The sequence below is a fragment of the Phoca vitulina genome, unplaced genomic scaffold, assembly GCF_004348235.1.
Source record: "Phoca vitulina isolate PV1807 unplaced genomic scaffold, GSC_HSeal_1.0 scaffold20, whole genome shotgun sequence".
Lineage (NCBI taxonomy): Eukaryota > Metazoa > Chordata > Mammalia > Carnivora > Phocidae > Phoca > Phoca vitulina.
In genome coordinates, this window is record NW_022589723.1 from 38,206,505 (window position 1) to 38,227,899 (window position 21,395).

The 21,395-nt window shown below is 38.8% G+C and overlaps 1 protein-coding gene across 2 annotated transcripts in view; it reads left to right on the forward strand.

The window, feature by feature from the left end:
* Positions 1–3,425: 3,425 nt before the first annotated feature.
* REC114 (REC114 meiotic recombination protein) overlaps positions 3,426–21,395 on the forward strand; it is a 107,335-nt gene continuing 89,365 nt past the window's right edge. For both annotated transcript variants that reach the window (XM_032418099.1, XM_032418100.1), the window contains exon 1: positions 3,426–3,584. In XM_032418099.1, the coding sequence (XP_032273990.1) occupies positions 3,426–3,584 (159 nt within the window). The remainder of the gene's footprint in view (positions 3,585–21,395) is intronic.

Genomic DNA, 21,395 nt, shown 5'->3' on the forward strand with positions numbered 1-21,395 from the left:
ATAAACAATTTAATGAAAGAAGGGTCATGTGCCCAGATGTAAAAATTGGAACCATAACATTTCTAGAAGAAGACATAGGAAAATATGTGTACAACCTTAGAGTAGGCCAAGATTTCTTAGGACACAAAAAGCACTAAAAAAAAAAAAAAAAGCATCTGAAAGATTAATAAATTGGATTCCATTCAGAATTAAATAATTCTGCTCTTTGCAAAACATTATTAAGAAAATGAAAAGGCAAGTCACAGAATGTTTTTAATGCATATATCTGACAAAAGACATATCCAGAATAGGTAAAGAACTCTTACAAATGTATAACGGCAAAAGATTTGAACAGACTCTTCATAAAATAAGATATACAAATGGCCAGTAAGCCATTGGAAATGGGGCTCAATATTATTCATCATCAGAGAAATGCAAATTAAAACCACAATGAGACATCACGATAAATCCACTACAGTTGCTAAACTAAAAGGACCTGACAAAGCAAATGTCAGCAAGGACAACTGGACCTCTCAGATGTTGCTGGTAGGAGTGCAAAATGGTACAAGGGTTACTGCCACACACTATTTTGCAGTTTTTTATAGGGTAAAACATATGTCTCTCTGGAATACAGCAATTTCACTCCTAGGTATAGATTGAAGATAAATGACAACACATATCAACAAAAAAGACTGGTACAAAAATGTTCATAACAGCTTTTAACAAAACACAGAAAACAACCCAAATGACCATCAACAGGTGAAGAACAAGTTACAATACAATCAAACAATAGAGTGCTATTCAGCACTAAAAAGGGATGAACTACTGATACACCTCACACCATGGGATGAAGATAAAAGACAAAATTATACTGACCGAAGGAAGCACATATAAAAGGGTACATTCTGTATGGTTTCATATATATTAAGTCCAGGAACAGGAAAAGCCAAGCTATAGTGATAAAAATCAGACCAACGCCTGCTCTTGGGAGTTGGAGATTGACAGGAACAAGGCACTCATAAGAAAACTTGGGGCTTTCAGAAATGTCTTATATCTTGTTTTGGATGTTGATTATATGAGTGTATAGAGGTGTCAAAACTTGCTTGTAATATCTGTGCTTTTATTGTATAAAATTGTACCTTGATACATATTATAGATTTATCTTTAAAAAAGAAAATACAATGACCATTAAAAATATGGAGTAATTTGCTCAGTGTTCTGCACCCTCTTGCCCACTCTCTCCACCCTCCTGCTAGACTGTAAGCTTCAGGAGGGTAGAAGCTGTACCTGGTTTGAGCTCTACTGTATCCCCGCACCAAGTACAGCATCTGGGACTTTTTGAATGCTCACGTCACATTTGTTAATATCATAAGTTTTTAAGAGTCTCTGTGCATTGTGCTATGGCTTTCTCATATCTCTCTTTGCAGACATGAACTGTTCTTGGCAGACGCTGGTGGCCCCAGAAGCTCAAGCACAGGTGCATTGTCTAGGAAGGGAGCTTGCAGGTGGGAACCCAGCAGGGCCCTGGGTGTCCTTGGGCACTGACAGGGTCCCAACTGTGAACACCATCTGCTCCTGTGAAGGGTGTCTGACAGCATCCACAGCCCTGGACCTGGAAGGTGAGCACCTCTGAGACTGAATGTCAGGCTCCCATTCCCATCCTCCTGCCTACAGGGAGCCCATAGAAAGTCACTTTAACCCTGTGAATAGAAAGCACCAACATGTGTACTGCTTTGTAATTTACCAAGGGTTTTCCCACATATGATCTTATTTTATCCTTCTTCTGGCCCTTTAAGATGGGTATTTGCTAGCCCTATTTTACAGAGAGGTTAAGTGACTTCCCCAAGGTCACACGGCTGGCAAGTGGCGGAACTGGGACTCACACCAAGTTTCTAACTATTTACTACTATATTAAATGCAGTAGTGCTGTGTCATTTAAGGACCTTCAGAAGCAGTTTCTGAAATCTGAAATAGAAAGATAAGTAACATATATCCTCTGCCTTGAATGCAATTTATTCTGTATGCCCCTGAAAGATTAGCCTCCCTAGACCACCATTATAACAGCGTCACTCCCCTACACACATTTTCCATGCTCCTTATCACCTACCAAGTAAAATTCACTCTCCTTAGCTGCTGTTCAGTGCTCTGAACAGAAGCAGAGCTTGGGCACTTCACAGAAGTGAAGTGCCACTCTTCATCTGAATCCTTAGAGCACATGGTTTGTACCTTTTATGTGGCAGTAACTATCAGGTATCATGGGTACTTCTCATTGTTCTCCTTATAAGATCCTAGAAGGCTAGATGCATGAGGTCCTAGAAGGTTAGATACATGACTTACCCATTTCTGTAACCCCTATAGTGACTAGTATAGTTACACACAGTGGATATTTAATGGGTGCTTTGTAGAGTGAATGAACTACCACCTCTCTAACCATTGACTATGCATATACTACCCTTTGACATTTAGTTTTAAAAATTACTTGCATTATAACTCTATTTTATGTGTTTGGTTAACATAGTCTCCATCCTCTGTAGACTCTGCTTCTGGTTTGACACAGACTCAATGAATACATAAATTCTTCGTTGAGTGTGGCAGACACTTGGAGAGATTGTGGAGACCACAGTTTTACCCTGGCTGTGTAACCTTGGACAAATCGCTTTGACCCTCGGGACCTTATTTTGCCTCCCATCTATTCAATGGGGGCAGTAATCTCTGTTTTGCTTCTTTAATTCACAAGGTTGTTGGGAGGACAAATGAAGTAACAGATGTAGAAGTGCTTTGTCGACTATAAATCACCCAGACCTGTCATTTAGTTGCACCTGCTGCTTGACTGGGGCACACCTTTTATGGCCGGCAGCATCCCACCCAATTGCTCCTCTCTTTTGGCAACAACTTGACCGTCTGGAGTCCAGAGGGTCACAGGATGAGGAGAAAATAGCCTTACTTCCTGAATGGCGGGTGGAATTGATGCTGTGTTGTAATGGGTTTGGGGTGGGCAGGGACATTGCCATCTGAAAGGCTGCGGGAAGGGAAACACACTTGTCCACGCAGCCTCGGAAAGCCGGCCTGGTCCCAGCGCGTACAAGTTACAGGGAATCAGCCAGTTTTCGGAAATGTCCCAGTCAGAGCGGCTGGACCGTGACTTGGGCTGCCTGAGGGGAGGTGAGGGCCCCAGTGCCGCAGAGGCGAGGCCAGCTACCATCTACAGGCGCCACAGCCCCACTTCCACGTGGAAGTTACTCTCTCCACTTTGCCCGCCCACAGGAGAAGGCGCACGGGGTGCAGAGGGACGCCCACGACCCCAGCAGCCCCCTGCAGGAGTCTTCGGGGTCCGCCCATTGGCTTCCACTGGCGGGGAAGGTGGGCCTTGGGCCAGCGCGCTTCCTGATTGGTTAGCTGCGCGGATTGGCCAGGGCCCGCCTGCTGTGCACATCCGGAGGCCCGACATGGCGGAGGCGGGAAAAGAGCCTGCAGGCCTCGCGCTCCCGGGAGGAGGCGCGGCTCAGTGGCCTCTGCAGCGGTATGGCCGCTTCATGCCCTCGGGCACCGGCGAGCCTCCGGGGCCTGGTCAGGACGCTGGGACAGCCTCTTCCCCCACGTGGAAGGTGAGGCTAGAGGGCAGGAAAGGCCGGGAGGCGCTCAACCCCCCGGGGGGAGAGGGAAGACCGAGGCCAGCAGCCACACTGGGCCTAGTCCCCCGAATGCCACCCAGGCCGGAGGAGGGGACACCGCAGGACTGACAGGACTGGCTAGCCAACAGCTAACAGGACATATATACATAATCTCATAATTGGATCCAATACATTCTCAAAATAATTACGCAAGGCAGTAGTCGTATGTTCAACAGATTATTGAGCAGCAGTTATGTGTTAGGCTTTATTCAGGGTGCTGGGGATATGTCAGTGCACAAGATAGAAATGGTCCCTACCCTCATTGGTGTTTTCAGCTTAGTGGAGGACAAGTACTTATCCAAATAACTGTATAATTATTTAAAACAGTTCCACATCCCTTATGTGGAAGGGAAGGTTAAATAGTCCATGACCAAGTTGTCATGCTACGGGCAGTCAAGCACTCACACAGAAGAAGGACTAAATTTGAATCCTTGCTTTGCTACTGAATTTCTCTGACCTTGCTGGGGTTATTGATCCTCTCTGTACCTTTTTTTAACTTACTTTAAAATAGAGATAATAATAGTATCCACTTCCTAGGATTGTTGTGAGCAGTGAATAAGTTAATATATATAATATATATAAATTACTTCAAACAGTCCTGGTAAAATTATATAAGGGTTTGCTGTTATTATTTTTTGTTGTGGTGGTGTGTACTTTAATGGCAAGAGTTGCTAGTCATTCTGTTCCTTTTGGTCTGGTTTGACTGTTGGATGTGGACCCTGAAGTTTTCGATTATGCCTGTGCATGTGTATGTTAGTGTGATTTGGGCAGCAGAGGGTGGAAGAGTAAAAGAACAAATATTTCATGTAGCATTTGCAGCATGTGCAAAGGCCCTACACCTGGAAAACCTCAGCACGTATAATGTACAGAGAAAAAGAATAAGGCCGGTGCTTAGAGAACAAAGGGAGTGATAGCATAAGGTGAGATTATCTGGAGAGGTAGACAGGTGCCTTGTGAACACTATCCTAAAGTTGGTTGGAAGCCACTGAAGGGTTTTAAGTAGAATTTTCATGTTTGAAAGATCACTCTGGCCGAAGTCTGAAGACGGAGTTGAAGGGGAATATGAGTAGGTTCAGGAAGATCACTTAGAATGCTATTGTTGCAGGCAAGTGATGATAATGACTTCGACTAGAGTGGGGGTAGTTTGGAGAGGGTGGCAGTGGGAATAGGGAAATTGGGCATATTAAAACTATATTTTGGAGGCCAAAATGATAGGACTTGGAGGTTGGTTGGATATGGGAGGAAAGGACTTCTGGGCTTCTAGCAGGAGCAACTGGGTAGATGGTTGGGGAATGGAAAACATTGGAGGAGGAACAGTGAGAGAAAGATCCAAGGCTTCGGTTTCGGATGTATTGAGTTTAAATGTGTTTGTGAAGCATTCAAGTGGAGATGCTGAATAGGTAGTTGGGTATACTAGTGTAGAAGAAAGATGTGGGCTGGAGATGAATGTGTCATCAGCATGAAGTTGAAATTGATAGTTATGAGATTGCATGAAATTCCAGGACTGAGTCCCAAGATGGCCCAACATTTGTAGGTTAGGTAGAGGGGACAGAGTCCCTAAAGAAGATTGACAGGGGACAGGGAGTTGGGGAGGCACCCAGGAGAAATGTCCATCAAAGCTACAGAAAGTTATTTTAAGAGGGAGAGAACAGTGAACTTTGTTGAATGATGCTGCAAAGTGGAGAAAAATGATGACTAAGGGATGTCCATTGGGTTTAGCAACATGAAGGTCCTTATGGTCTTTACCAAGAGAAGTTTCAGTGGAGTGAAGTGGTGGAAGCCAGATGAGGTAGGCTGAAGGGTGACTGGTAGGTGAGGGAGCGGAACCACCATGGCTAGACAATTCTTTGAGAGGCTTGATTGTGGATGAGAGTAGAGATGGGGCATAATGAATTGTTCACCAAATTCTCGAATGTTAGAGCTAGGGGACTACTTAAAGTTTGAAATCAATATATCTAGAACCATAAAAAAAGGCGTTCAGTGCCTAGTTGTACTCTTGCAGAATGCTGTATCCTGAGAAATTATATAGGCTGCAAACGCAAAAAAGGATGAATAAAGTTAAATTGAAGGATGTCTGATCTATAATTGTATCTTATAAAAAACTGGGGATGTTTGAGAAATATTTAATTTCTGAGTCTGCCCAACACATTCCTTCATACTCTCTTACCACCCCTTCAAACCCTTTCTCCTAAGGCATCTGTGTTGGGTGCATTGGCTCAGATGCATATGGGTAACTCTCGGATTCTTATCCTGCAACCCAGAGGCCATGGACATTTGGCTATTGTAAGGAGTTCATTGTTATTACAGTTATTTCCCCCTTCTTTTTGCAAAGCTCTTCATAATTGCTTATGAGGAATGGGACTTTTCAACAGTTTTCAAATGTTTGGCATAAAGCCACAGCTACAGTGACAAGAGATGAAGTTGGCTTTTGCAGTGCTTTTGAAAACTGAACATTTGTACCTTCCTTTGAATCTGTGCTGAAGCATCCTACCTGCTGTGATCAGTTTCAGCCTAGGTCTGTCATTTTTCTTTTTGGAAAATCGAAAGAGAAAACAAGATTTGTTCTATTTTATGTGCACTGTGACTATTGTGCAATAGTAATAATAAAAGATGAGCCATCTAAAGAACTGTACTAAGTCCCATGTGAATTTCTTATTTTAAAAATATATGGTACCTGCAGTAAAAAATATGTGTTAGGTAAAGCATAAAAATATATTATTGTGGAAGATAAAGTCGTTCTGGTCGTTTTTTCCCTAGGGAACTTTCAAGCTGAACCTTAGTTTAAACTACTTTGAGTTTTTTCATTTTTTTCTGAAATTATAGGAAGAACTGATCTGGTATTGTTCTATATAGTTATTTAATTACAGAGATTTTGTCACAATGACCACATGCTAGTGGCCACAAAAATGTTGACTTGAGAAAATATGGATAGTGTAAGTCTTCTAAGACTTGAAATCCTGGTTGAGAGGGGAGGTCAAGTCTGAGACATAAATATTATATGTAGAACATCTAATATATCTATATCTTTTGATTTATTTGTCTGAACTGAATTATTATGAAAAGTAACTATCTGGAGGTAAGTTAATCAACAGTTTGGAAGCAAATAAGCTTTTTATAATACTGTAAAAAAAAAAGTGAAAAAAAATCAACAGTTTAGAACTATGCTACTCAGACTTCATAGTGCATAGAAATCACATGGGGATTCTGTTTTATTTATTTTTATTTTTTTTATTTTTTTTAAAGATTTTATTTATTTGACAGAGACAGCGAGAGAGGGAACACAAGCAGGGGGAGTGGGAGAGGGAGAAGCAGGCTTCCCATTGAGCAGGGAGCCCGATGTGGGACTCGATCCCAGGACCTTGAAATCATGACCAGAGCCGAAGGCAGACGCTTAACGACTGAGCCACCCAGGCGCCCCGGGGATTCTGTTTTAATGCAAATTCCGACTCAGTAGGTCTGGTATGCGGAATAAAATTCTGTAGTTCTAGCAAATTTACAGGTGATGCTGATGCTGCTGGTTCTAGAACCACACTTGGAGAGGCAAGGGTTTTGAAGATCTTGCATGAAATGGGCAGCCGTACAGTAAAATTAATAAAATGACTTCATGGACTTATGAAGTAAGGCAATCAGATTCATAATGAATATGCAAATGTCTTGTTAATAGGGTTAATATTTAAGCCATCTGTCATTTAAGTGGAATGAGCAAATGAAATACAAACTTGAACTTGGTTTTAATTCCTTACATCTGTTAGCCCAAGCCTTTCTGTAAAGATTATCATAATAACAGATTGGTCCATTTTGTGTATTTTGTATCTGAATACAATTTAGCCTGCTAATTTGAGAATAATTTTGAAAGGTGATGTTAAATTGTAGGTTGCTTTTAAGTTAAAGTTTTACCCTGTTTTTCAGATTCCAGGATTTCTTAGACATGCCCTAATTGGTTGAACCTGACAATTTCTTATTTTTCCCTTTCAAAGGGAAAAAAATCAACCTTTAATTTTTGTAGGAGGACTTAAAATAATTGCCCTACTTAGAAATTAAGAAATAGAATATGAAGTTTGTACTTGAGATGAACTTCTAAATGCAGATTCAACATAAGATATACTTCAGGTCCTCTCAACAGTATCCTTTTTTTCATTGTATTCCTAGTGCCTGCATATTAACTAGCATATGATTGCTTGTTGCTCAGTGAATGTTTGAGTGTGTACTAACTTTTTTAAACTTTCCTTATGATAATGTGATAATTATGGCATGATAGTTACTATTTATTAGGTATTTACTTTATTTCTTACAGAAGTCCTATGAAGCAAATACTGTTGTACTGTTTTATAGATAGGTAAACTAAAACTCAAGAGAGGTTCAGTGGCTTGCCCAGGAACACAGGGATAAGTTAAGAATAAAGAATTTATTCAGAGCCTGGTTTTCCTGCCTCTAAAGGCTGTGCTTTTAACCAGCTATGCTGTTTGTCTTCAAAGTGTTAATATTTCATATAGGGAATAGCACTTCAATTATGTAGATGAGGGATTTTGAGATTAACACACAGAGTGTAAATGATAAAAATGACAGTTTTTTTTTTTAAGGAAAATTTAAGATTTAGTAAAACCCCAAGAAAATGATTTTTAAAAAAGTAAAATAGTAGTTCTTTACATGTCTGGTAATTTTTGATTGGATGCCTGATGTGAATTTTGCCCTGTTGGATGCAGGATATTTTTGTATTCCTATAAATATTCTTGAATTTTCTGGGATAAGTTATCTGGAAACAGTTTGATCCTTTCAAGTCTTGCTTTTAAGCTTTGTCAGGTGGGACCAGAGCAACATTTGACCTAGGGCTAATTTTTTTCTCACTCCTGAGGTAAAACTCTTCAGGGTATTCTATCCAATGCCCTGTAAATTATGAGGGTTTTCACCCTAGCTGATGAGAACAGGCACTATTCCCTGCCCTATGTGAGGTCTTGGGATTGTTCCCTTAAATCTTTTCAAGTGGTTCTTTGCCCAGCCTCACATACATATATTCCAAAGAGTTGAGGAATCTCTGCAGGTGTTGGGAGTTTTCTCTCTGGTATTCTGTCCTGTGAACTGGAGCCACACTGTCCTCCCTGGACTCAGAGCTCTATCCCCTCAACTCAAGGAAACGTCACCCTGTGCTTCCTGGGCTCCTCCTCTTGGTACTTTGGCCTGGAAACTTTCTCCAAGAAGTAATCTAGGGCAGTCGTAAGGCTCACCTTCGTTTTTCATTATATCTCAGGAATCATGGTTTTTATTACCTGATATCCAGTGTCTTGAAAACTTGTTTCCTTTAATTTGTTCTGTTTTTTAGTTGTTTGAGGCAGGAGGGTAAATTTCCTGTTACTTTGTTGGCCAGAAATGGAAGTCCATAGTGGGTCATTTGATTCAGTTCCACTTTGTCATTTTCCACTTCAGTTCATCAGTTCAACAAAATATTATTAAATTGTCTCCTGGCTACTTAGCATTTAGTTAGGCACTAGAGAGGCTATGGAACTCTCCTTGTGTTTCATCACAGTCTTAAAATATTGGAGCACTCAAGCACAGGATTACAAGAACAGGTAGGGCCTGATCATAGAGCAGTGTTTCCCAAGGTGTAATGGGCTGACTGCTTTAACAGTCTCTTGGGGTGCTTGTTGAAAATGCAGTAGCATGGTTCCTGCGCTAGACCTAATGAATCAATCTCTGGGGGGTGACACTCTAGTTATGTTTAAGTATTGCAGTCTATCCTCATGCCCCAATTCTGAAGGAAAGGTGGGGAAGAAGGAATAATTGACAAAGTAATACTGATACTATATAGCTCTTTACAATTTGTGTTTTCATCAACCGCTTCCAATTTAATTCTCACCACTCTTTAGATCTATCTTACTACCATTTTATAGAAGAAGCTGAGGCCTGCCTAGGTTAAATGGCTTGCCAAAGGTTTATGTAGGAAGTAGAACTAATTCTAAAACTCTGGTCTTCTTCAAGCCAGCCCTCATTGTGCTGTACACTACCACTTCCTACAGTGGTATTTTCTCTTATGTCACTGCGACTTATTCTTTCATGCAGCTTCTTTTGTTTTGTTTTTTTTTTTGAAGAGTTAACAGGTTATATTTTGTATTAGGATTCATATTGACTCTGAGTAACAGAAAATATAAAATAACAGTGGACTAAATAAGGTGAAAGTTTATTATTCTCCACATGAAAGTGCAGGGCTGGCATGACACTCCACAGTGTCAGGAACTGAGGAACCTTCTGTTTTGTTCCTCTGCCATGCGTGGCCATAGTCTAATAGTCCAAGATAGAAGTGATATCCTCGACAGCTTGGTGGAGGAAGGAATCAAGAAGTAACAGAAAGATATATACCTGCTGTCTCTTAAGGAGGATTTCCCATAAGTGCCACATGGTACTACCTCCTTCAGCACAGTGGCCAGAACTTAGAGCTGTGGCCATCCTAACTGCATGGACAGCTGGCATAAGTAGTCTGTATTCCACAAGATCATGTGTCCAGCTAAAACCCAGCAGTTCTGTTACCATATAGAAAGGAAAATGGGTATTGGAGAATAGCTAGAAGTCTGCCACACTCTTTTCTCTTCTGAATCTGGAGACTGCTAAGAAATGAATTTTTATTCCTGGGTTGCCTGGCTGGAACTCAGGAGCATTTTCTTTCTTTCTTTCTTTCTTTCTTTCTTTCTTTCTTTTTTTTTTTAAGATTTTATTTATTTGAGAGAGAGTGAGGGAGAGAGAGAGGGAGAGAGAGGGAACACAAGCAGGGGGAGGGGCAGCGGGAGAGGGAGAAGCAGACTCCCCACCGAGCAGGGAGCCTGATGCTGGGCTCCATCCCAGGGCTGTGGGATCATGACCTGAGCTGAAGGCAGACTGAGCCACCCAGGCGCCCCTCAAGGGCATTTTCTAAAAAAATAGCAATAACCAAAATATCCTGTTATTTAGTGCATAATTATAATATGGCCATAGATGTATATATTACTTGTGGGGTTTTTTTGTTTTGTTTTGTTTTGTTTTTGGTCTGGGTGTTATGCTCTTGTGATTGTGTTTATTATTGTTACTGTTAACACTTAGCATTTCTATGAAACAGCAGAAACAAAATACTGAATTTTACAGTTTGGTAAGAGGTATGTAGCAGAATCACTTTCATTAGCATAAATATATTCTACTAGTTTGTTGAAATAATTTATGAGTCACTTTAATTACCAAGAGGGAAGCAGCTGATAGCCTACTTAGCAATCTTGCATGTTTTTCATATTTTGTAATGCATAAACCCCTTAGGACCGATATATAGAGCTGTGACACTTTCTGAGGGGTCTTAAAGGCAGGGTAAAAAAACCCCTTAATCGAGTGCATAATTTGTCACATTTGAAGAGTAACACTGTTTTAACCTTTCATCTAAGATATAAGTACATTTGAAATACTTTTCTGTATTTTCATATATTTAACTTTTTTCTGTTTAACTTTATTTTTTATTTTATTTTATTTTTTTTAGAGAGGGAGACGGGAGGGTGGGATAGAGGGAGGGGGTGGGGAGAGAGTATCTTAAGCAGGCTCCACACCCAGCACAGAGCCCAATACGGGGCTCTATACAGCAACCCATGAGATCATAACCTGAGCTGAAATCAAGAGTTGGTCGCTTAACGGGCTGAGCCACCCAGGCACCCCCTTTTCTATTTCCTTTTTTTAACTTTAGATTAGTGTTATAGTACAGTCTTGCCCAGATATATGCATATAAAATATTAGAAGACTCCGATTTAACCAATGTATAAGCTGTGCCTGAAAACCCCAACTTGTAATATAGGCAAGTTCTATATTTCAGTGTGTCCTACATAGTGATGTTGAAATACCACAATAGAGGTCAGTTTGATGTAAATCTTTTTCACTCCATTTTATTGAGATATAATTGACATATAACATTAACTTTTAGATATATAACATAATGATTTCAAATATGTATATATTGTGAAATGATTACCACGATAAGTTTAGTTAATATCCATAAGTTTACATAGTCACAAATTTTTTTCCTTGTGATGAGAACTTTTTAAAGATTTTATTTATTTGAGAGAGAGACAGAGCATGAGCAGGGGGAGGGGCAGAGGGAGAGGGACAAGCAGACTCCCCTCTGAACATGGAGCTCTTCACAGGGCTTGACGGAGGGCCAGGGGGAGGTTGGATCCCAGGACCTTGAGATCATGACCTGAGTGGACTGAACCACCCAGGTGCCCTAGTGATGAGAACTTTAAAGATCTGTCCCCAGCAATTTTCAAATATACAATACAGTATTGTTGGCTATAGCCATCATATTGTATATTAATATCCCCAGAACTTATAAGTGGAAGCTTGTACATTTTGACCATGTTCAAGTATTTTGCCCACCACCCATCTCTATTCTCTACCAATCCGTTCTCTGTTTCTATGAGTTTGGCTTTTTTTAGGTTTCACATGTAGGTAAGATCATCCAGTATTTGTCTTTCTGTGTCTGGCTTATTTCACTTAGTATAATGCCCTCAAGGTTCATCCGTATTCTCTCAAATGGCAGGATTTCCTTCTTTTTATGGCTGAATAATACTCTATCATGTGTATATATGTCTGAAATTATCTTTATTCTTTCATTTCCAAGTCTTGGCTATTATAAACAATGCTGTAGTGAACAAGGAGGTGCATATATCTCTTCAAGATAGTGATTTCGTGTCCTTCAGTTATATACCTAGAAGTGGATTTGCTGGATCATGTGGTATTTCTTTGAATTTTTTTTTTTTTTGAGGAACCTCTATACAGTTTTCCTTTGTGGTTGTACCAATTTATATTCTCACCAACAGCATGCAAGTATTCCCCTTTCTCCATATCTGTGCCAGCACGTGTTATCTCTTGTCTTTTTGATAATAGTCATTCTAACACATGTGAGGTGATAACTCGTGATTTTTCATTTATATTTCCCTGATGATTAGTGATACTGAGCACCATAAGATGTACCTTTTGAACAGCTTTGGGAAAATGTCTTTTCAGGTCCTTTGCCCATTAAAAAATTGGATTATTTGCTTTTTTGCTATTGAGTTATATGAGTTGCTTATATATTTTGGATGTTAACCCCTTGTTAGATATGTGGTTTGCAAGTATTTTCTCCCATTCCATGGTTGTCTTTTCATTTAATTAATCATTTCTTTTTCTGTGCAGAAACTTGTTAGTTTGATGTAGCCCACTTATTTATTTTTGCTTTTGTTGCTTGTGCTTTAAGTGTCATATCCAAAAAATCATTACCTAGACTAGTGTCAAAGAGCTTTTTCCTTGTGTTTTCTTCTAGAAGTTTTATGGTTTCAGGTCCTACATTTTTCTTCAGTCTCCTTTGAGTTAATTTTTATGAGTGATGTAAAATGGGGGACTAGTTTCATTTTTTTGCATGTGAATATCCAGTTTCCCCAGCACTGTTTATTGAAGAGACTGTCTTTTTTCCATTGAGTATTCTTGGCTCCCTTGTCAAATATTAGTTGACTGTATATGCATGGGTTTATTTCTGGGTTCTCTATTCTGTTCCATTGGTCTGTGTGTCTGTTTTTATGCCAATACCATACATACTTTTTTTTTTATGACCTAAATCTTAAGCCACATTTAGGTTAAGAACTAGAAAGAAGAGAAGATATGAATATGATAAATGTTTTCTCTGACACCTTAAAATTAATATCTTTTTCTGTGATGACTTGGTCATTAGAGATAACATTTTTCTTTGAGCTTTCCATATTGTGCTAATGTGAACATTCCAGTAAAATGCTAAATCATCACTCATTAAAAATATTTCCCAAGAACCAGAAATAAGTAATTTTTTTTCTCAAATGCCTAGATTATATTAGGCATTATGATATTTGGAATTTGTGGAGTTAGGACACTGCATGTAGTATCCTTGTCCTTTGCAGTAAGCTAAATACCTTTACTTAATCATGCTTATACCTAGTTAGTGAAGAAAATGGAAGCCTCTTGTAAAACTTTTTGTTACAAAGAAATTAAAACATAATCAAAGATACATAAAATAATATAGTAAACCCACATGTATGTGTCACCAGCTTCAATAGTCATCAGCTCATGACCAGTCTGGTTTCATCTATATCCTATCCATGTCCATTGTGTTATTTTGAAGGAAATCTCAAGTAGCATACCATTTATCAATTATTTCAGTTATCTCTAAAAGGTAAGGACTTTAAAAAAAAATCATAATACCATTTTTGCCCTAAAAAGTTCCTTAATATTATCAAATATTCAGTGTTCAAATTTCTAATAGTTTCTTAAATGTCATAATTCTCTGTCAGCAGGACTATCCATTGTGATTGGTATATCTTTTAATCTTTACGTTTTCTTTGTTATGTTTCCCTGACCCACCTCTCTCCCTTCCTTGCAATTTGTTGAAAAACAGAAACAAAAAACAGGTTCTACAGAGTTTCTGACTGTGGATTTTGCTGACTGCATCTCTGTGGTGCAGTTAATATGATCCTTTGGTCTCTGTATTTCTTGTGAATTGATAGTTGAAGCTAGAAGTGTGATCAAGTTCAGGTTGGGTTTTTTTGTTTTTGTTTTTTTGGCAAGAGTACTTAAAGGGGGTTTGGTTTTCTTTCTGTTGGAAGTATGTGGTACCTGTTTATTTCTCTTCGTGATGTTGCAGTTATAGAGCCTAGAGCCTAGAGCCGTTAATTAGGAGTTGCAAAAGGTGATATCCTAATTTTATCATTTTTTCTTCATTTATTATTTGGAATAGAAAAATATTTCATATTCTTTATAGAAGTAAAGAAAAAGTTCTTCATATCGGCTAGAGTTTACATGGTGATTGGTTTGTGTAGGAGAGGTAGGATATATGCTTAATTCTTTGCCTTCATTTACCACTTAAAATTTTTTTTTTAGAATCCCCTAGTGCTAGAGAGTGACTTTTTTATTTTTAAGACTGGAAACTTTTAAGGTCTTCGTCTATCCTTTCAATTCAGAATTTTTATCCGGATGTGTCTAGTATGTTGATTTCCTTCCACCCCCTGACCATCAATGCCTGGAACTTGAACCCCTTGTATCTTCTGTTTCATGCCTTTCTGCAATCATGGGATAGTTCCTGTTTGTTGAATTATTGCCTTTCCTCAGTCTCTTTCTCCCTCTCCACTTTAGCTGTTATCATTAACATTTGTTCTGAATCTGAATCTTTGCTCCACATTTATCTTATCTTACACACATGAGTTCTTCCTCTTTGTAGTTTTGCTCTGTGTTTCTTTTTCTTTTTTTTTAGATTTTATTTATTTATTTGACAGAGAGAGAGATAGCAAGAGCAGGAACACAAGCAGGGGGAGTGGGGGAGGGAGAAGCAGGCTCTCCGCTGAGCAGGGAGCCCGATGCGGGGCTCGATCCCAGGACCTTGGGATCATGACCTGAGCCGAAGGCAGACGCTTAACGACTGAGCCACCCAGGTGCCCCTTGCTCTGTGTTTCTAAATATTTCTGCTTGCTTTTTCAGACCATTAATTTGGTTTCAACAATGTCCATCTAGTTCTTCAATTAAGCTATTGAGTTTTTTCTTAGTTTTTATATTTATAAGGCATATATTTAGCTCTAAGACTCTGCTTAAGTGTTCTTAATTATATATATTATAATTATGTATGTGTGTATATATTTGTTTGTTTGTTTGTTTGTTCAGGCTGTTGTGCATCTCCTTTGACAGTTTTGTTCCACTAGGAGCCACCTATTCTGGGTTTTCTGTTTGTTCTTCATTACTTTAGCCTACTGGGTATATTGTTATTTTCCTCTGTCTAACTTACGCTTCTTTTTACCCTTGTGGCTCAAGTCCAACAGTGAATATATATCTTAAGTGGTAAATGTTGGGAGGTACATGAGCCTCAGCCTTCTGGGCCTTCTGTAAAGGAGTAGGAAGGACTCAGCCAAGTAAGTTGTCCATCTCCATTGTGACTTCTTAGAGGCTGGGAGACCAGTAGGAATTTCAGAATACACAGGCTGGTATTGCTCTTTTTCTTGGGGGTCTACCAGTTTCTACTAGTGAGGTTCTTTCCCAAGAACTGGGACATTCCTATCTTTGTCCTAGGGTTCTTTGCTCAGAGGAGGGCCTCCTTTCTCTTGGGGGTGGAGAAATTATGCCACCGCTTTTTATCTGGATCCTAAGACCTCAGCCCATCCTTCTGGCCCATTTGGATGCTGATGTTTAGCAACTGCTCAAGGAGAGGTACTTGGTATTTGGTTTGGATTTGGGAAGGGAAGACTGCAAGGATGCAAACTACCATTTTTCCTAACCTCCTTGGAAGTCTCTAATTAGACATTTTCAGAGTGTATGAGCATACTATAAAAATCTTTTAGATGAAGGATTGCAACAAATACCTGAAAAATAGTAAGTATTGAATTCCCAGATATCTGGTTAACCCTCTAATGCCTTCAAGTCTTTGCTCAAGCCTCACCTTCTCAGTATGCCTACCCAGACCACCCTATCTATATTATAATTTTCATGCCCTGTCTTCACACTCCTGTTCCCCTTACCCTGCTTTATTGTTTCCCTACCTTCCGTACTTTCCTACATACTAGATAATTTATTTATTTATTATGTTTACTTATTACTTACTTACTTATTATTATGTTAAATGATGTGCCTAGAGCATATGACACCCAGAATAGATAACTTTTTAACACTCTACTCCCCTAAATGATGACATTATTTTCATAAAATTTCCACAAATGAAACTATTCATTTATTATGTAGATAGTAAACTCCTTTATTTAGCTTCACTATTATAATCACAGCAGTAAAATAAATAATAAAAGGGAAATACACACTACAGTATAAGGCAGGAGAAAAGCACAACTCTTTAGTCAATTGTTTTTACATCTAGTTAACTTCTGAACTTTGATTCTTTGCTTAGAGGCTGATATTTTATGTAATTAATCACCCACAAACTAACAAGTGATTAAAAAACCTGAATCGCCAATGGTACAATTTAGGCAACTAATGATAAAATTACTGTTTTATTCTCTTTCTTGTTCTTTAGTTTGAAACAATAATTTTAAAATAATGTTAAAGGTACTGTTCAAGTTCAGTAAAATATTTTGAGTGTGAACTAAAATTTGCACTTAAAAACATTCCATCTTGTTGCTTGTGCTCTTGTTTCATTGTTTAAAATTTTAAACACAAATATAAATACCAACAAGTCCCATAAAATGACAGCATTGGAGTAACTCAAATCTGTTTGTCTTTACAATCCCTATGCTACCATGGTTTATTTTGAATCTAGTTTAAATGCAGAAGAATGTAGTACCGCAGGCTTGAAGTGAACTGCATCCTAAGAAAGGGTTGGAGACAAGAACTTTACATTAAGCAAACTTGAAGTATGTCAAATCTTTGTGGGCTATTCTTGAAACAAATGTATGTGGTAAGTATACATATATGTGGGCCAGTGTTATAATTGGGAATTTCCCAAATGAATGTTTAAAAAAAGTTTATTAAAGAATAAATAATAAAAATCTGATAATTTGAAGCTTACAATGTTTTATTCAAACTTACCAGTAACTGTAGCAGTTGTTTAGAATTAAGATCAACAAAAGACTTTTTCAGGGAGAGGTAGTTTATCAGTGACATTGGTTAGAATTGTGGGCACATGGTGGTAGTAAAAATCAGATTGCTTGTTAGTCTGTTTAACTATTGAATATAAATTCTCGACAAAGCATTCCCTTATTGCCTGAACCAGCGTTGACTGCTCTCAACATCCCACCCTTAGAGTGCCACTAGTTATATTTGTTTACTGTACTCTATACCCTTGCCCTACATCCTATCCCCCATTAGCTCCATGAGGGCAGCTAATATTTTGTTCACTTATGTATCCCATCTAAAAAAAAATGCTTGGCATCTAGTAGGTGCTCAATAAATTTTGTTGAATGAACAAATGAATGAATGCAGCTCAAGGTCAGGGATATTCCTATGTTTTTTTCCTTTCCCAAATATTTATAAGAAAAATCACTATATAGTGGGTACTTGGTTAATGTTAACTGACTGAAATGCTTGATATGTGGTGTCTTTAATCTGTACAAGAGAATTTAGAATTTTGATTATTGCTGCTGTAACCAATTGCCACAAACTTAGTGGCTTAAGACAACTCAAACTTACTAGCTTATAGTTCTGGCAGTCAGAAGCCTGAAAGAGGTCTTAATAGGGCTAAAATCAAGGTGTCAGCAGGGCTGCATTCCTTCCGGAGTCTCTGGGGGACAATGTTTGTTGCCTGTTCAGCCTCTAGAGGCTGCCTGAATTCCTTGCCTTGTACTACTGCCTTCTGTCTTCAAAGCAGTCACATTTCCTTCTCTGGTTCTTCTGCCTCCCTCTTTCCCTTGTAAGAACCCTTGTGATTATATTGGGCTCACCTGGATAATCCAGGATACTCTCCCATCTCAAGATCCTTAACCTGAATTACCTCTGCAAAGTCCCCTTTGCCACGTAAGATATATCCACAGATTCCAGGGTTTAGGACATGGAAATCTGTGAGGGACCATTATTCTGCCTACCTCAGCATCTTACCAATACTAAATGTTCCTATCCATGAACAAAATATCTCTCTCCATATATTTATGTGACCTTAAATTTCTGTCAATTTTCAGTGTGCAGATCTTTCACTTTTTTGTCATATTTATCCCTAAGTCTTTCATATTTTTGATGCTGTTATAAATTTTGATATTTTTAAAATTTCAAATTCTAATCATTCTTTACTCGTTTGTATAAATTTAGTTTTCATTTATTGCTCTTGTATCCTGCAACCTTTCTAAAATTCATTTATTCTAGGAAAATCAGTTGGATTTTCTACATAAATGATCATGTTGTCTGAATTAAGATGGTTTTACTTCTTTCTTTCTTTTATTTCTTTTTCTTGCCTGATTACAATGGTTAGAACCTCCAGGATAATGTTGATAGGAGTGGTGAGAGCTAACATTGTTGTCTTGTTCTTTATCTTAGAGAGAAAGCTTTCAGTCTTTCCTGCTAACCATAGGTTTTTTATAGATGCCCTTCATCAGCTCAAGGAAGTTCCTTCTATTCCTGGTTTGCTGAGTTTATAAATCAGCAATGAATGTTGGTTTTTGTCAAATGCTTTTTCTATATTTTCTCATTATTGAGGTGATGATATGGTTTTCTTTTTTAGAATATTAACATGGTAGATTATATTCAGTTCAGAATACTTCCTAATTTCTCTTTTAATTTCTTATTTACCCATGGGTTATTTAGAAGTGTATTACTTCATTGCAAAATATTTGGGGATTTTTTTTTTCAGAGATCTGTCTGTTACTGATTTCTAATTTAATTTTAATTTTAAGAGAACATACTTAAACATTTACTAAGACTTGTTTTATGTCTCAGAATTTTGTCTATCTTGGTAAATGCTCTGTATATACTTGAGAAGAATGTGTATTTTGCTGGTATTGGGTGAAGTGTTCTATAAATGTCAATGAGGTTATGTTGGTTGATACTGTTGTTCAAATCTATACATTTACTGATTTTCCATGTACTTGCTCCATCAATTATTGAGAGAGGGGTATTGACATCTCTGACTATAATTGTGGATTTGTCTATTTCCTCCTACAGTTCTATCAATTATTGCTTCATGTATTTTTAAGCTCTATCTTTGGGGACAGAAATGTTTAGGATAATTATGTCTCTTGATTAGCCTACCCCTTTATCACTATGAAATGACCTTCTTTATACCTTTTGATACTCTTGCCTAATGTTCATATAGATACTACAACATTTTTTTGACTAGTATTCGCATGGTATATATTTTTCCCAGTCTTTTGTTTTTAACCTGTTCATATTTTTATATTTAAAATGCATTTCTTATAGGCAGCATATAGTCAGTTGCACCTTATCTTTTTGTCCTATTGTCAGATTGCCTTTTATTGGGGGTATTTAAGCCATTTACACTTAATGCAATCATTGACAGCGTTGGGCATAAAGTCTATAATTTTACTCTTTGTTTTGTATTTGTCTCATCTGTTCTTTGTTCCCTATTTATTCTTATTCTGCCTTTCAGAGTAAGTGAGTATTGTTTATAATTCCATTTATCAATTACCTTTTAAAGAAGATAGGTAAACAGATAACAAGTAAATATAAAGTAACAAAAGTGGAAAGAACTATGGAGGAAAGCAAACCTGGAAAAAGGAATAGGAGCAATCTGGTTTGGGTAATGAGAGGGATTGGTGGCAGGTTTTAGTAGGATGGTCAGGAAGGTGTTACCTGAAAAGATGACATTTAAGCAAAGACCTGAAGAAAATGAAGGAGTGAGTCATGTGAATCTAAGAGAAGAGAGTTTCAGATAAAACAGGATTAATAAAAGCCCTGAGGTTTGTCATGAATTTGCCTCGTGGGTTCAAGGAGCAGCAAGGAGGCCATGTGGTTGGAGCAGAGTACACAAGGGGGTAATGAGAGCAGAGGGGCAATGGAGGCTGAGTTGTGGAGTACTTTGCATGAGTTTCTGAATGAGATGCTGGGCTTTGAGCTGCAGGGCTTTGAGCTGGAAATGACATGATCTAACTTAGGTTTAAAAGATCACTCTAGGAGCGCCTGGGTGGCTCAGTCGTTAGGCGTCTGCCTTCAGCTCGGGTCATGATCCCAGAGTCCTGGGATCGAGCCCCACATCGGGCTCCCTGCTTGGCGGGGAGCCTGCTTCTCCCCTCCCTCGCTCCCCCTGCTTGTGTTCCTGCTCTCGCTATCTCTCTCTCTGTCAAATAAATAAATAAAATCTTAAAAAAAAAAAAAAAGATCACTCTAGCTACTATATTGAGAATAAACTGTGTGGGGAGGGGAGCAAGAACACAAAGGGAAAGCCAGTGAGGAGGTTATCATGATAATCCAAGCAGAGATGATAACTTAGATCATACCTGTGAGAAATGGTTAGATTCTGAGTATTTTGAAGGTAGACATGAAGGATGGGCTAATGGATTGGATATGGGTATGAGGAAAGGAGAGGGTTCAATGATTCCACAGCTGGCCTAAGGAAATGGAAAGACAGAAGTATATTCTCTGATGTGGAAACTGTGGGAGTCAAATGCCTACAACAGCCTGGCATATGGTGGGTGCTTTGTATTGGGAAAGGCAGGCTTGTTCACGCAGTCTTTCAGCCCCTTTTGGCCACGACCATAAGAATGGGCCTGAAGCCCAGAACACTTCCTTTACCTAGAGATAGAGTCCTCAGAGCCTGTGCTCCTTTGTTCTGCTTATGTATCATATGGCACCTGGCCAGCCCCACTGCTGTGTCTGTCCCATTGGGGGAGGGAATGGGGTCCTTCTGCTGCAGCGCAAGAGCGGGGAGCACAGGCCAACTGCTCTGTGTGGCTGCCAAGAGGGACCTGCTCTCTCCCATGCAGGGGCAACTGACCCCCACTACTGATGCCAATCTTACTCTCTTTCTTCCCTATGTGAGTAAAGTGCTGTTCATTCAGTGCTTGACTGTGGTGTGTTTTCCACAGTGACTCCACTACCAAGATGCAGAAATGTTTGGATTTCTACTCCTAGTGATAGGCAACAGATGTCACTTGCTCGAGACTTTGTAAATAGTGAAGGAATAAATAAATGAATGGGAACGTTTGGACTTCAAGTTAGGGGCTGTTAATTTTGAAATGACTATTGGGCCTTTAAGTGGAGATCATGAGTGGGCAATTAGATGTAGCAGTTTGGAGACTTTGGAGAGCAGAGGAGAAGTCTGCTGGGATTCTCATGGAAGTCATTAGTTACCTCTTGAAAAAAATTATA